Source organism: Ciconia boyciana, chromosome 3 (assembly GCF_034638445.1).
Source record: "Ciconia boyciana chromosome 3, ASM3463844v1, whole genome shotgun sequence".
NCBI lineage: Eukaryota > Metazoa > Chordata > Aves > Ciconiiformes > Ciconiidae > Ciconia > Ciconia boyciana.
This window is the reverse complement of record NC_132936.1, coordinates 88507462-88525188: the sequence shown is the minus strand read 5'-3', so window position 1 is coordinate 88525188 and position 17727 is coordinate 88507462. Positions and strand designations below refer to the sequence as shown.

General features: G+C 36.8%; 1 protein-coding gene across 3 annotated transcripts in view; it reads left to right on the top strand.

Annotated features, from left to right (window-relative positions):
- Positions 1-17727, top strand: part of AKT3 (AKT serine/threonine kinase 3) — a 158558-nt gene that overhangs the window by 87208 nt on the left and 53623 nt on the right. For all 3 annotated transcript variants that reach the window (XM_072856485.1, XM_072856486.1, XM_072856488.1), the window contains exons 4-6: positions 8481-8592; positions 10101-10245; positions 16361-16492. In XM_072856485.1, coding sequence (XP_072712586.1) covers positions 8481-8592; positions 10101-10245; positions 16361-16492 — 389 coding nt within the window. The remainder of the gene's footprint in view (positions 1-8480; positions 8593-10100; positions 10246-16360; positions 16493-17727) is intronic.

The window sequence follows — 17727 nt, the reverse complement described above, 5'->3', positions numbered from 1 at the left end:
TAGGTAATCAGATAGCACATTTGGGATGAGGTATCTCTAAGAACTGGCCCTTTGCCTTCATTTTGATCTTTACGTAGGGAGTAATTGGGAAGAGCTGTATCCCTTCACAGTAGCCTTTGAGCTTTGGCCAAAAATGATGTCACCTGGAATTTCTCTCCTATCTTAAAAGATAGTGCTTTCTAAGCACTCTGGGGTACAACTACCCTTTTTCTTGTCTTTGAAAAGAAAAAGCAAATTTTAGTTATTGTGAGAAGGTAAGCTTTTATACCCTTTATTTTTTTTTCTCTGCAGAAATGATTAACGATGAACCTTGGCTACTCTAAATGGAGAAGCTGTGCTACTTTTACCTAGTGTTAATCTTTCAGTGGGCCAGAGACAAGGTTTTATTATTTTGGGGATTTAAAAATCTTCGAAACATGAAAATTGAAAGGTTTCAGGGGAATGACATTAGGGCGATAAAGAATTCTGAAGACATTCTCTAAAGAAATGGGTGGGAAAATATCTGTGTATGTTTTAAGTGAGATTAAATTATGCATCAAAATACTGTGGCATTAGACATGACCTTGTGTGCAACTCCACCATTAACTTTCAATGAGATTTAAGTTTAAAGTCCCAGTTTTTTTTTATTGTCACAACACTGGATGACATGAACCCAGAGATAAGCATGTAACTGTAGATACTTACAGTTACAGTATAGATTTCATTCCAAAATAATAATGGTGCAATTGAATAAATAATGTTCATTCAACACTGAAAATACTAGTGGGGAGAAAAAGGCAATGTATGTGTAATGTACTGCATATGCAAATGCATCTATGGAAATTTGAACTGAAATCTAATGTGTATAACCAATATTACTGTCTGTGTTGGATGGGGAAATGTTTAGCTTTCTGGAAAACCGGACCAGTAATTTTCTTTAGGAAGCTTTCATATTACTTTATGAATGACAGATATAGTTGATATTCTGTCACTTGACTTAGAAGTTTGGATTCAGTTGTTGGCTTGGGTCGTGAATGAAAATTAGTTCCTTGGTCTCATCCTTCCATTTTAATGGACAGTGCTTTCTCAGACACCAGTATAGCATACTGTAATTTCTAATTATCTCTAAATAGGGCCTGGTATGAGCATGGCAGGTAAAAGTTTATAGCAAGGTCTGAGAGTTTTTATGCTGGTATGATACACCCAGTTGCATAAATAAAATTGGGGTGTTTGCATGAAAGGCAGAAGGATGTATAATTTTACTGTCTTCCATGAAAACAAATGAAACCCCAGGCAAAACCCAACAATAACATGCAGAAATCTACTTTCATTCTCCCTCTTTGCATGAAAGGGCAAATGGCAAAGTAGTTGTAATGACAGAAAGACATGGATGCTACTATAGTACTTTTTGGAGTATTGGAAATAAGAGACTTTCCAGCATGATGAAGTGCATCAAGGATAATCTCTTTCAGCTTCAAGGAATATAATTAATTTTTTTGTGTTTATTATGTAGTCATATGTGTTGTATCATCGAAGCACATATAAGTACTTGTCATGAGCCAAGCCCCACAGAAGTGGGACTTCTACCCGTACAGAACAAAAAGTCAGTCCCTGCTCCAAAATACTAAAATTCCAAATATAAAACAAGGGACAGCAGATGGATGCAAACAGATGGGGGGAGTATGAGAAAACAATGAGACAGTATTAGCCTGTAGTACAGGCAGTGGTCTCAGCACATCAACAACTAATCCATTGTCAAGGTTAGATTTTTACTCTCTTCTCTGTTTTTTTCCCTCTCCCTCCTTTGCTCCCTCCTGTTTTTTAAGGCATGGTGAAGGAGAGTTTTAAGGATGATTTAAAAGAGAACCAGTATGGCAAACTGAGAGAAATTAGAAATGCTTTTGAGAAATGGTGCTGAAATTGGAACAGTAGAAGGATGAGTGGCATTTTGATACTGAATAAAGAGGAATACCAAGGATGCGGGTAGGCTGTGGGGACAGGCCATGTTGAAAAGCTACCTATATTTGATGTGATAGAGCAGGATAAGAAATGAGGAATGCAAAGAGAAGAGTTATATGATCAAAGGGACAATGGAGAAAAATGATCTGTTCAGCAGTTTTGGGGATGACATTTTTAGGGGAAAACTGCATTTGTTGGGACCAAAGAAGGGATATTAAATTGTTCACATAAATCTCTATGTGACCAAACTTATTTTTAGCATCATACTCCCCATAGAGAAAATGTAGTGAGAAAGGACAGAGCCTTTTGGAAGGCCTCAGAAAAGTAGGTTTCCCATAGGGAGTAGGTAAACAAATGGGAGAATCGAGAGAGGACAAAGCTAGGGGGGTGTGTGAGGGTGTGTGTATACACATATATTTGTACATGTATGTAAAAGCCATGTCTTTTCATAGGTATATGAGCAAAAGCATGTGTATGTGTCTCAATGTTATGAAAATGGTGTATTAGTTCTGCTACTTGTTTACTACTTGTCTAACAAAAAAGGTCATCAGAGGAAAGCGTGGATTTGGAGTGCAGAGTAGCAGTAATGGAAAAAGGTATTTGTAAGCAGTGTGTTCATTAAATTTTGACATGAGAAAGAAAAAATGGGAGTAGCATCTGAATAGGCAAAAGTGGGGAAAAAAGTGTTTATCTTGTGAAGGAAAGACCAAGGGAAGAATAACAAATCAGGGTTAAATTGTAATGCAAATAGATACATAGATCGATACAGATATCTATATATAGATAGCACTCTGTATATATTTGAAAGTTAATGTATTCTAAACTATGCAAGCAGTGGTTCGATACTCTTTCTTTTATATCGTATGATAATCACAGGAAGTTATCTTTTGTGCTAAAACTCAGTCTGTATTAGAAATAATTTCTCAAATATGCAACCTTCTGTTCATTTTTTAGTGCAATTTTTTATGGCTGCTTGTATGTTTAGTATTCTTGTCTAGCCATATTAACAAACTGCTGAAGTTGAAAGCTTCCATATATGAAATAATAAAATGGTATTAGTGTTCTTTCTATTTTTTATGCTGAATGAATGTATTTAGGAAAAGAACACTGGCGATTATATGGTTAAAGTTATAGAATTCAAACTTTAAACTTTTTAATAAAATCTGAACAGATGATCTGTGCTTTTTTTTTTGGAACTGGCAGGTTTCAGGCCCTCTAATTGGCTTCCCAGCTTTGCAGAGTAATTACAGCTTCAAGCAAACTTTGTCATCTGTGGTTCAGAATGGTGTAAAGTAAACAGAACGTTTTGAAATACAGTTTGTAGTTAGAGTTGCTCAGGAGAGTTTAACTAGCATAACTACTTAATTTAGATAGTAGCAGTTATTTGAAAAAGATAGTCTAACATCTTAGAATTGTCAGATTGTTTGTGGATATGGAGATGAAAGTTAACCTCTGGTATGTACCTGACATTTTTTTTGTTTTAAAAAGAGAAGTTCAATACTTGAGAAATATTCATTGCATTTCTTTGTACTGGTTTTATTTCATTTTTTCCATTTTCTGTATAGATCCAAAAATGGCCAAACGAGTGCTACAGACTTGTTAGAACACAGTTGTCAGTTTCTGTTACTGATTTTGTATTTTCCTGCTTCGAACACGTGTTCTCCCCCAAGGTTTTTCATGCCCTCTAATATTAAAGGGGAAAATTCTCATGACCGGTGTTTAATCCCAGCAAGACAGAAAGCTTTAGGATTAAAATATGTAATTCCAAGTTGTAGATGGCTAGCATACAAGAACACAAAGTTGAGTCTGTCTGTTTACTGGCTTACTCATCTTTTTGAATGGTAATTTAGACTTCCAACTGTTTTGAGTTGAGATTCAGCCCTTTAATTACATATGTTTATGTGTAGTAGCAAACTTGAAGACATTATGGTAGAGTGTTCTCTGCACTTGGTAATGACCCAACTATCACTCGAGCGTTCGGAGCCAGCTCTCAGTAGCCAGTTTCACTCGTTCTTTTGTGCTTTTGTAGTTTCCAAACTATTCTCTCTGTCTAAAACTACTACAGTTTTTCTAGTAATTAGTAGAAAAAAATGTTGATAATTAGCAGTAACTGTGTATTACAGCACTTATTCTTCTTAATAGATCTTTTTTTTTCCTAGCTGTAGGTGAAAGACATTCACAAACAAGTTTTTATTAATGTTGCAATCATGATAGGAATGTTGTTTATCCCATACATTTGTATACAGCAGCACATGAAGCATGTGGGTGTACTAAATATCAGCAGACTTCAGTTACTTTTATCTACTGGAGAAGGATGGGTAGCACACCGCTTTTAGAAATACATTGGTCCTCCACTTCTTTCTGAAACTCTTTTTGCTTCAGAAGGGAAGGATACAAACGTATTCAATTTTAGCCTTCCACAAGGAAATTAAATCTTTAGCCACTTTCAACAGAATATTAAAAAAGCTTATTAAGTTTTGCTAGATTTTATTTTTCAATGGCATCCTTCAGTGATAGTGAAATGGCATTTTGGTGGTTTTTTTATGTTTTCAGTGCCATTTTCAATTGCTAAGGTATTTTTTTATTACCTTTGATTGATTTAGTTAGTTAATCATCTGTAATGAAAACTCAGAGTAAATACTCTTTGGTAGTTACAGAGCTTAGTATATGCATCCATATGTTTTGTTCTTGTTAATAATGCGCATCATCACTTTGAAAAATTTTACTGTCTGAAAAATTAATATAGACAGTACAGATTAGATACAGATTTACATAATGTACATACTAATATATATAATATATTTATTATACTATATATAGTATACTATATATAGAGGTAAAGACCGTATTATAGATAGCATTTGGACATAGGCAGGCTTAATACTGTTAGTTCCAATGTTTGTGTGTTTGAGTTGGCAAACTTAAATTAATGCCATTTTAATGTGTACATTTTTGTATGTTTTTGCAATCAGAAAATGAATAGTGAAATTCAAAATCTTCAGCTCCATTACAGGCACTGGAGAGGATGTGCTTTTTAATTGGTACAGACTGTTTTGCAGGTTTGACTCTGTGCCTTTTTGCCTTCAGATTGTCCTGACGTAGTCACCTCACTTATCTGTGCCTGGCAGCTTCTTTTACCTTCCTTCTCCTAAACTAGCTACTCTAGTTTAGCTATACTCTAGCTATCCCCCAAGTTTTTCTTTCTCACACCAGTTCCAGTCTTTTTCCTGTCCCATTTCCACTCTTCTCCCTTTATTCCCTAGTCTTTTGTTCCTGACATCTCTTCTGTAAATAACTTGCTGTATGCCATCTTTCCGTATTGGATTTTGCCTCAACGAGGTAGGTTTTTTTTCACGTTGGCTGAGGAATAGGATGAAACATAATGAATTTAGGAGAAAGAGCTTTCTATTTAGCAGGTGTAGAGGCAGGAGATAGCTGTGGCCTCTGGATTATACTCAATGCATAGATTTTCAATGATTTTATGCTTTAGTAATTGTTATTGTAATTTTTTACCCTCCTCCCACTGCACTCTTATGCCTCCCACATGTAGTGTGGCCAGATGCCTTACATTTTCACAGGAATACTAAAAGGATATCAAAGGTCTTGGTTTGCCAAGTTTTAAGTCTCGTCTCCAAAAAGTAGTATTTTCCAGCAGTGTGCAGCTTTAGGCAGACACCCAGCAAGAAAATTTCAGCGTACATGATTGAAGTGTGATAGGATTAAAGATGAGAGGATGGTTTTGTCAGGAGTAAGATGAGATAATCTTAGAGCAGACAATGCTTCTAGTCTCTTCTGTTATGAAGGTAGCCCGACACATTCCTTAGAGCTACAGCTGAGGAAGTTAAGAAAACAAATAGCCTGTTAACTCTAGCCTCACCGTCATCATGATGATAGCTTGGACTTCAACCATATCCCTGAAGATAGGGGTTTCTTTGATCTCATGAGTAATATTTGCACCCAGCTACAAGACTCGTTAAGTATCCTAAGCAGCTCTACTTCATCATGCTCCCCAAGTTCCCATCATCTGCTTCTGTCCTCCTTGTTTCTCTTCCAGCTTTTGTGTTAAATTCCCTCCTCCTGGGTCCATCCTGCTGTAGCTCTTTCCTTTAAATGTTGAGGATGGCTCTTATCCCATCCAAGACCTAGCTGAGTTTATGAAAGTAGTGAGGTTGTATTACTCTTTCTCTTTTGAGACTCCACAGTGTATGCAGGTTTGTTAAATGAAATGTCATCTCCTTGACCAGTGAGCAGTCTGACTTACATAATAATTTATAGATGTATGGTGAATATATAGGTTTGTGCATCAAGAAATACACACCTGTGTGGTGCAATATTTACTTTATTCCTCTTTCGTTTCTTATACGTGTGTCTGTCAAGCTTCTGAGGTGTTCTGCTAAGCTGCAGAAAAAAATCCTATCGACAGACTATCCACTTCCTATCCAAATCCTATCCGCTTCCACTCTTCTTTGCTTTTTCAAATAAAAAAATTGCAGTATGCATGAAGGTTCTTAAATTAAGGTGTCCTCACAAAGACCCCCATTAATATCAGTTCTTTTGTGCCTGCATTAAGGATGGTCCAGTACAAGTAAGTCTGCTGATAATTGCTGTGGCTTTCTATCATGGAGACAGACACCATTTCTTAGATAGTTGTGTCCCAAATTGTTTAGGTGTTCAGGCATACAAATCAGTGCCTTGAACTAAGGCTTTAAGCTTGTTATGAGCTAGTAATATTAAAGAGAATTGCTTTAATGTATTTTCAGTATGCAGCTGCATTTCAGAAGGTCAGCTATCAGTATGCATCTTGCACAATTAACGCTGGCAACAAAGGCAAAAGAGAGAAAGCAAAAGCAGGGTAGAGGGTACTTAACTATGTTGGGTGTTTGGAAATTTGCTGGATCTGATGCAGTTCCTTGGAGAATATTTAAAATGCATTCCTGTAAAATTGTGGATGATAGTTGAGGTTTCAGGACCCTGAATTTGTGAAGAAAAAATACATCAAGCCAATATAATTTATTTCTGTGAAAGAATAGCATGCCTTGTGAAGTGGTACATATCCTATAACATGACTTTTGTAAAGCGTTGACATTAACTGGAATAAATAAAATGTAATTCACCAAGAATAAGTGCAAAGTTTTATGCTAAAGAATAGTCAACTACATCAGTAGAAGGTGTGGGTCAACTGGTAGGTGGTAGCTCTACCAAAAGGAAGTTATAATGGATTGTAAGTTAAGAGAAATTCTGTTGCCATATTCATTATTGATTGATTTGTGAATCTGATAAATCATTTTAGATCACACATTTCATCTGGATCAGCTTTGAATAAGTGATAGCATTCCAGAACATGAGATGTGATGTTTGTGTCTATTTTGTGTAGCTGCAGGAAAACAAATTATACTTTTGACAGAGTAACCTTAACTTCACAAAAATGTTTAAATATATTTACATGAATAAAGAGTTCTAGTAGGTCAGTGTTTTGCAGATGTAACATTCAGTGCAGTGTGCTGCACTGTAAAATCTAATACACAGTCTCATTGAACCATTGACTGAATTACCAGTGTCGTGGTCTTGTGACAAAGGAGTAATAGGCAGTCTGCTGTATGTCTAGAATTGTGTGACAAGGAAGATCTTGGATCTGAAAGCACAACCTGTGAGGACAGATTGGTTGAACTGATTTAGGCCAGAGAAGACTGAAGAGAGATAAAATAGTGTTCAAATGTCTAAAAGGGATAGCTGCTGAAAAGATAAAATAAATTAGTCAATAGGGCAAGAAACAATATGCTCGAATTATAGGAACGGTTGCATTAAATGCTAGGAAAAATCTTCCAACTATAAAAATAATTAATTTCCTTTATAGTTGGATGGAATAGTTTGCTTACAGAGGTTTTGAATTTACTACTTTTTGGGGATTGTAGAAAGAGTTTAGAGAAATACTTATGAGAAATGGCATAGGTAGATCTGATTCTGGCCTGGGGCACAAAGAGAACTAGATGATTTCCTGGGGCAGCCCCACTGGGTGTGTGTGTGGGGTTGTTCTATATTTAATAGTCAGACTAGTTTCAACATCTGAATTTTCTCAGATAGGGTATTTTACAGTAAATCTAATCCTGAAGTGACAGTAGCGTGGGTAATTGTGGCATGGTTACCATTGAAGGGAAAATGTCATATTCCTCCTGCCAGATACAGATGGAAAAATGTGCCTGTGGCTACTGCTGTTACCTTGGCATACTAGAGCAATCCGGGATCTAATACTCTTCTTACCCTCATAATGCAGACCTAGTTTGCAAATGGAGATCACACTCTTTATATGGGTAACAATACAAGTTCCATCAATTCCTCTGACTGCTCTCTTCACCTTAGGATTATTACCTGCTACCTCTTGTTCAAGCCCATGGTTATATTGCCATTCTGTATTTCCTTATATGTGCTGGATACGTGCTGGATAGGTATACATAAGCTATATGTATTTTATCTAAGTAATTTTATTTGCTCTTCACCTGTAAAGTGGCAATGTATAAAAGAGGCAATGTCATGTGTTTCTCTAGAATGTCAGCTGATGAAAACAGAGCGACCAAAGCCAAACACATTCATTATCAGATGTCTTCAGTGGACCACTGTCATAGAGAGGACGTTTCATGTAGACACTCCGGAGGAACGGTGAGGGTTTTATTTTTGTTTCGCTTTCCGTGTTCTTTACACAGAAGCCTCAGCACAGTCTCTGCTGGGACTGCACAGCAATCAACACTTGGAATTGTGACATTCTGAGCACATATGAACAGTTATTTGAAGAATTTGTAAGTCAGCTTCTGTAAAATATTATCTGAGCTCACAGCTAGTGTAAGAGTTGCCTGCGAGTAGGTGGGATGAGTGTGTTCAAATAAGCCAAAACTGTGTCATGATATGTCTCTGAAGTGTTAAATTTTGAGCAATAGAAGCCTGCATTGAAGTATTTTCCAGCCTCGCTGTCTTAAGTTTTCCTTTTATTCCTCCTAATATGCTCCTTTTTTTGGCACAGAAATCAGTATGTTTGTTATAATTTATTTTATGTTTGCTTATTAGTTTTTCTTGTTTCAGTAAACATACACAAACTCTTAACAATTAACTTTTTTAATGCAGCAAAAGCATATAGAAGATATGGGATGGTGTACCTTGCTAAATGTTCTATACTGCGTCTCTGCTTAGATACACTGATTCTTCCCGCTGTGGGCATCTGTCCTGTTGAGACTAATACTGTGATTTGGCTTTATTCGTATTGTTTGTATCAGTAAATAACCAACGACTTTGTTTTTTCTGTTCTTTCTCTTTCATTAGTATATTCACTTAGAATTTTTTTTATTCTACCCTGGTACTGTTTCTCCACCCTATCTTTCTTCTGTGTATGCAGCGTAGTACCTCCTACTGCATTCAGTAATACCACCAGACTCCTCCCGTATCCCTTGCTGGATGAGCAAAAAGCAGCCAGGTACTGCACTTGGTGTGGGGCTGTGGCATGCTGATGGGCCGGCTGGTGTATCTGTGTTGGTTAGCCAGCACGCAGAATAGCCATGGGCTCATCTGCCCCTGCTTGTCCCTCCACAGAAACCCTCATCTGCCCTGCCCCTCCGTGCAGCCACTGGTTTTTATGATGCTTGTAGGAATTTAATTATCTTTGAGGGCCTCCTTCTCAGGGGAATTTGAAATTAGCCAACAAGTTGAGTTTTAAGAGGAGACAGACAAAGATTTGAACACGCGGCGTGGTTTAATAAACCTTGTTAATTTTCTGTGAAAATGTCTTGCAGGGAAGGGGAATACCAAAAAGTCTCTTAAAATAGCAAGTTATTATCAGATAGTATTGGATGGGAGATGACATTCTATGCTCTGAGCTGTATTATAGCTGGAGCAAGTGTTTTCAAGTTTTCACTATTAAAATATTTACGTAATCGGACACTGGTAATTCTTGAAATTAACCATGCAGTGATCCTTTTTGAAGCTTTGGTCAACTTCACCACCTTTAACATGATGCAGAATTTGGAAGGAAATTGAAGTGATTAATTTACACAGTAGAAGACTCATATAACATGAGAATTGAACATCGAAGCAATGTAGCATGTGAAAAACATTATAAACCATTTATTTGGATGTATTTTACGAGTTTCTAATAGGGATGTTGGGCTTGTTCATGATAGGGAAGAATGGACAGAAGCAATCCAGGCTGTAGCAGACAGACTTCAGAGGCAAGAAGAGGAGAGGATGAACTGTAGTCCAACTTCACAGATAGACAATATAGGAGAAGAAGAGATGGATGCTTCAACAACCCATCATAAAAGAAAGGTAATGACATTAAAAAATAACTGACAACTAATATGTAAATAAATTTTGTAGAATGGTCTAGTTGGATAAAACAATATACAGGGAATAGTATTTCTATGTAAATTTCAGTGCATTACAAGCATAAAAGTACTTATTTGTTTTTTTCAATAGAGCTGAACTGCTCTAGTTTTATTTGTTATGCTATCTGATACAGCACTTCTGAAAAACAAATTCAACCGTTCAGGCACATGTTAACGTTCTGTTTATTGTTTGAATATTATTTTCATCTTTTCCTTTTTGTTTGTTTACTCTTTTAGAAGTATGGTAAGAAAATATTTTCTTTAGACAAGTAGATTTGCCCCCTTTCTCATGCAGATATACCCAGTACAAATTAGATAATTTGCATGAGAAAGGCTAGCAGGATTTGGCTTTTAATGACCTTGTTTTTTGCTATCTGGGAAAATAACTCTGCTTTAGTTTTCAATGAAGTAAGAGAAAACAGTGTTTTATTTTTTTGCAGTCCTTCACAGCTTTTGGTGTAAGTAGGAATATGTACATTGTTGGGTATACCATACTTATAGTTGTATCTCCGGAGTCAATAGGATACACACAACTAAGAGCATGTTTTAAAGATGCAGCACCACACAAAAATTTGTTTATTATTTTCTGTTTCCATTTTGTCCTGTATTTCTGTAAGTATGGACTGCTCTTGAAGAATAGATCATTCAAACAGATGTGTCTCATTTACTATACAGGATTGACATGACTCAAGAAATGCATTGAAATTGCATGAGAAATAATAACCTGTTTCTATAGGACTGGCTTCATTCTTTCTAGCTAGAAGTGAAACCTGTAGAAAACTAAGTGGAAGTCTGCTGCCAGAGCAAAATAGTCTTATAGCTAATGTGGCTGAATGCCTTTGAATGATGAACAATAAAAAGAAATAGCGAACGTAAAGAGAAAAAGAAATAGCAAAGAAATAGCGAACGAAATGCCTTTACTCATAGAGCATGTTTTGTTCGTTGCACTATATGAAGCAAGAATCATAGAAAAATCAGTGGCTGAAAACTATACCCTTATGAATATAACAAAGGTGTCATAGGAAATCTTAGTTCTATCATGTCCTAACTTTTGAGAACTTGGATTTGCAGTGCAAATATAGTTCTTTCATGTTGTTTCATTGTATGCAATTTTCTAACCTTTTTCTGTTATAGAAAAAGGTAAAAACTATATACAGCTGTAACAATACTCTCATCGTACCTTGTCAGGTTGACATTGAACTTTTAGCCTTGTGGCATAGATGTTTAATGATTGTGCTCCAGGGTGAAATATGATAAGTGACAGGAAGACAGAGGCAGCGTTCGAGATGTGTCAGTCTTTCTGAGAGGCGGTGCGCTTATGTGGAAGGGATTTGGGTTTGCTCTATTAAAGATCTGAGCACTGTTCCAAGCCTCTTAGTGGAGCACAAAACCACTGCATAACAACAAGCATTTTCAAGGTGTCAAAATTAATGCTGTCTAATATAAGTAGTGTATCTGGAATGTATGCTTTCCTTGTTCACAGTGCAGTGCATTTTCCCATACAGCAAAAGGGGTTGTGGGAACAGGAGGAGAAGGAGGATCAGTTTTGTTTTTGTCTTGCCGCTTACGCTTTAAGAAATGCTGAAATAAGATGCTGGGACAGTGCCTGTGCAGTGCTGCAGAATATTTAATGGCTTTGGCAACAAGCCAAAAGCAAACTCTACAAAACAAAGGTGAAATGAAAAATGGGGATATTCAACACCTAATAATAGAGCGGAACGGAGTTTTTGTAGCCAGTGAAGAGCATACTGATGACTGCAAGGATTCTTTTTTTTTGGCCAAAACTCAAAATCCCACTGCAGATTTCTGACTGTTGGAAGACTTCAGAGAAAGGTTCTCAGAAGTTTTTGGAATCAAAAATATTAAGTAACCATAATGACAGGGAGTTGTCACTCCCTCTGTGTTAATTGAAATTGGGAAAAATATATTTTTTTATAACTGTTCCTGTTTTGTAGAAATGTTTCTGAAAAGCTTCTGTTTAAGCTTTTGTAGTTGTTAATATAATCAGAACCATTTCAGTTATAATGACAATGCATTTTTATTGCCTTTTTTTGGTATTGAATTTCTTTTCATTTCAGGGATTTTTTGCACAATGTGTCCTACAAGCTTGTTTTGTCACCTGATTTTACATCTAAGCCCAGTGAATTTTGCTTGTGCATGCACCAGATGGTATACATATGAGTAGAAGAGCATAATCAGATTAAGAAACGAGACAGAGAGGAGTGGGCCTGTTCTTCTCTAAAAAGGTAGCAAAAGGTTTACGAAGAAACTATTTAGGATGTGGAACTTGATTTGAACAGACATGACAGTAACGTCCCTGCCCAGATTAGCTGGAAGAACCAAAAGTACTTCGGTTGTTTTTGCAATTTTTTGTAATGGTATCAATGTGCCACTTAAGTTTTACAGTAATAGCGTCACTAAAATTTGGAGCACTAGAAATTCTTAGCAAACTGCTTTTATTTCTTGCTGTATTGTTCCTTGTAAGTAGAGTTTCCTCCTGATGAAGTCAGATTAAAATTCCAAGTGGTATAATCTTGGTGCAAGTCAGGAATTTTTAAAAATTCATTCCCTGGTAGGAATTTTCAGTACCTGTAGTAGGGTGTATTCTTTTGAACAGATCATCCATAGGGGATTAAATAGGCTTTACAGAAGGCTGAACATCATACAGTTCTTTGGTTAGAGCACTTTCCTGTAGCTTCATTGCTTTTTCCTTTCTTTACAAATTTGTTCTGCAGGGTGCAGGATGAGTAAAGAATAGATTTTTCAGAGGAAACCAAAAAGTAATGTAATGAGGAAAAAGATTCAATCCTCAGAGTTCAGTAGGAATGAAAAAGGTGGCAAAATCATCCAGGAGAAAGAATCCAATCTTATGGGAGCCTCCAAACTTGCTTACCAACATCCCTCAGGTTTAGGAAATATTTCCATTTTTCCATCAGTTTTCAGTACACCCTTAGCTATGACATCTGTGTTTTTATCTCCCAAGGTCTTGTGTTCTTTGGCAGACTTTTTGAGTTACCCTGCACTGCGTATCATCTCTAAGCCTTCTGCTGAGCTTCTGAGGAATGAGAGCATCAGGAGACTTTATTCTTAGAACTAGCACTACTGCCATAACCTGCTGTTAAGCCACGGCTCAAAATCTTGCAAACCTATTACCTTCCTCTTATAAATATACATATATTTTTTTAACTTGTTTTCACTGAGCTTGCAGCTAGATTCATGACTGCTTTGATGAACATTATGTAATGAAATTTTGGGCGAATGAGCCTTTTGATTTGACTGGCTTGCTGCCCTTACCATCAAACCCATGTCTGTGATCAGTCGAGCCAAGATCCTCCTTCCGTGTGTAGGCAAAGGGCTGCTGTTCTGAGCTGGCTTTATTCAGACTCTGATGGTCCTTCTCTAAGTCCAGCCTTTAAAAGATCAGAAGTATGGGAAAAAGTTACCCCTTTGAGGCTGCTTATGATCCCATAATTTTTTTGCTGTTAGAAGTGATAAGTTGTTACAGTCACTAACTCAGTATTCTTTATCAATAAAGCTGTTGGCCATTCTTTATTGGGGAATGAGATAGCTTATGACTGAAGATAGGGAGGATTCTGCCCTGAATTACTCACCTTCTGCCTGAATTGTGTTTTGAATCCATTTTGGATTTTTCATGTGTTTTGTCAATTTTCAGTGCTTTAGCACAAAGGTAGTTGTTTTTGCTTGATGGTTATCATAGAACTATCAAAGTAGATAACCTGACTTTCCAAGGTACTGACTGTGATATTTGAGAAGTCTTACCTTTAGTTGATTAAGTACTAATAGCCACATATTGTTTGGGTCACAACTTTACATACTACAACATGCATCACTAGTTGTAACAGATTATACTAGTTTTTGGAAAAGTAGACCATTTAAGGATTTGTCTGTGGTCCATCAACTTTAACTTTACACTCACTTGTGTGGATTTGCTTTAGGTAAAAAGTATACTAAGCCTTTGAAATTTCTGTTACTCATATTTCTTACTGGGATAAATGCAGTTTTGTTCTTCCTGATGTGAGGTGGTTTTGGCAGCAAAACAAGATCTGTCATTGCAAAATGTGTAAGTATGTTTACATGTGAGCAAAGAATGGAATTCACCAAGGTTAGTTTGCTTAGAAGCTACCAATCAACCATTACATGGGAAAAAGATTTAATTCCTCCTGATACCGCTAGAAAATTGATATATGAAAAGCATCTTTTCTTTAATAAAGCTTTGAAATATCCAGCTATCCAGGTGTTACCTTAACTAGTCTGTTGGAGACCTTTTGCAGCTTTTAAGTTGCAGGTCGAACACTTAAAAGCTAAGGAATTACAGCATTAAAGTGGTTGATGGAACTTGAATTCTATGCCTTATGTGAGCAGATTTCAGACTGACTCTGAGTGAGCAATTGCATAAATTATTTTCACAGTTTGTCGACAGCAACTTCAGATCCACAGTAATAGTATCATGCACTTGAGCTTAAAGGAATAAATAATTCCAGAAGGAAATTTTGCCCTTTATTCTTTCTCACAAGAGAGAATATATTTTGCTGCTGCTATTTGTGATTGCACACCGGGGAGAGTAGAGCCCAATAGCTCTACACTTGGAATGTGTGTGAGAGATGTAGGCGCTGTTAGAGGTGTTTCTGGTAGGGATGAGGAAAGTACTAATTCCATTGTGGAGGACACAAGTAGAAGTTTATCTATCTGGAACGCCAGTATTCAAGAAAACTGCCTGAGGCTGCAACTAGTGATAGAGGCACTAGGAAGATGAAAGATAAGGCACAATCTTTTCCTCACACATAACAGGATTAAATATATTTAACTTAGCAAAACTGAGACTTGGAGTATAACTGCTCTTTATAAATGTTTTGAGGTGTATTATTCACAAAGGAAGGAAGGTTATTGATACTGCAGGACAGTACTATAACAAGAATAGGTAAGTGTGTTGTCTTTCAGAGCTTTTAAACTGCTTTCCTCAAGGTTCCTGGGTGCCTTAACGGTCTGTGTGTGGTTATGTGGTGCTGCAAGCGAGCCAGTAACACAGTGCGCTGAAAGAAGTGCTGTGGAAACACGCAGTGGAAGCCAGCGATTGGCCCTGAGTTGGCCAAAAAAACCCTGCTCTCAATCCAAGGTGGCCCTGTGCAGTTGCTGCATTCGCAGTATTGTGCTGTTTTTTCTACATCCTCATCTTTGCATCTAATGCATAGACCATAGGGTTGATGCTTCTGAACTGGCTGTGAAATGAACTTGCAGAACTAAGATGATTATTGACTCGAGCTTTGTGCTCATGAAAGTGGCTAAACTGCTTTGGGATCAGAGATTGTCTGGTCGTATTCTTGCGGTGTGTGACACTCCAGTTGAGCTGATAAACCTACTGGACTCAGATTGTCTGTTGGTGGAACTGGCTCTTGGATGTACTACATTTAACCTGCAAAACTAGGGTGATACTAGATGCTTGAATGGTCACTATAATGCAGTCACATGAAAGAGGAAAACTTGCCACCTCTTCCTTTTCAGAGCCTGATTAATGTAAGAAATGTGTAATTGTAATCTGTATTCAAATTTTTAAAAGTCCACCTCTAATGCAAAGACTGTTGTAGAGTCTTACTGGTATAATATTGCAGTGAGGATCATGTATGTTTCAAAAAAGCCATCAGTGCAGTGGTTGGTGTTATGCAAAACCTACTGATATGCCATATTCTTGTGTCCCTGGTAATACATGAGTTGATGAGCTTTCTTAGATGCGGAGCATTCATGAAATGCTGGTATAGACTAAGACTTTGTTCTGTGTGTGCTTTGTAAAAATAAGTGTGTGTGTAGTATACTGTGCAGTACTTGACTTTAGAAAACTATGATAATAGTATCGAACAATATATCCTAGTGGTTTAAGGATACAGTTAACTATTATGAACTTAATCATAGAAGTGTACCTATTTTTGTAAACTGTTCATGTCATATTGGTAACAGCATTTGGTTATATGCGGACACACTTGTGTTCATATTGGAACTGGATAGCATAAGTCTTGCTGATCCTTGTTCTTTGTTCCTTATAGACAATGAATGATTTTGACTATTTAAAACTACTGGGCAAAGGCACGTTTGGCAAAGTTATCCTGGTCCGAGAGAAGGCTAGTGGGAAATACTATGCTATGAAGATTTTGAAAAAAGAAGTCATTATTGCAAAGGTAAGGAAGGTTATAATTTTAATATTGGGTCTTTTTTTTGAATGGAATAATCAATATCTAATAAATAAAGTGTATTTGATTTTTGATGGTAAGTAAGTTTGATAGAAATATGTGTGTATCTTCAGAAAACAAGAGTACAAAAAAGTATACCCATTTTGCATGCCTTTTTCCAGTGTCTTATAATCTAGAATGTGCTAAAGCATTGGAGAGAGTTCACTGGGCAAGGAAGATGGTGCAATCCAAGTTTAAAACAAGAAAAAGTGCATCGCAGGGTATATTACGTACCTCAAAAATTTTTTCTAAGTCAAGTGCAGGTTTATTCAGATAAATGCAATTAATTTAATGGGCCTGTGCTCTGTTCCTGTTATTAGATAAGATGGCTGTGCATGGGACTAACAATTTATTTTTTTCAGTTTTTGAGGAACAAGAAAAGTCTGAAGCTGATGGTTTAAACTGACATTGTCCACTCACTTAAACTTGGTCAGTTTAGTGTAACTAGCTCTTGTGCTTGGTCATAATTTTACTAAGCTTAAACTTTAAGATCATCTACTCTGAGCTTTGTTTCTAGCAATTCTAAAGTTTTGAATCCCACTTGCACAGAACAAGTTGAGAGCAAGGAACCTACATGCCCTTATCACCATGAGATGCAATTAAAAATAATCCCAATTATTAAGTAAGGAGGTTTTTGAGGGATGTGGATCTGACTGAGAATTTTGAATGCTTGAGGCTAACAATACCAGTATTTGTAAAAACTAAATGTGGATGGGAACTAACGTGGTTTACTTATATTTTATTTTAAAATATCCTTCAGATTTTTCTAATTTTACTATTGGCCTATGAAAACAGGGCTTACAGAGTTTTGCAGTCTATCTCTATGTTCATTTGTCTATCTGTCACTCACTTTCTAATAACTTTTGAATGTGTTGATCAGCTTTGCTTAAATTTGATAGAGGAGTAGAAACCTCAAAACCAATTATATTTCCTTGAGTTTCATTAAAACCAGCCCTGGTGCAGGGAGAGAGACTTAAATTTATGTCTTCAGCAGAGAAGAGACTGACCTGTGAGTTCTGCGTGCCCTTAGCAGCTGTCTCATGTGCACTGGCAGGCTGGTTGGCATGTATACGATTTGGACTAACAGCAAAAGTGCCCTTTTCTTCTTCATAATCAGGAGATGCAGAAAGAAAAGAGGGTATTGCTGCTGCGTTCTCCTGATTCTGCATCTGGGAAGGAGCATC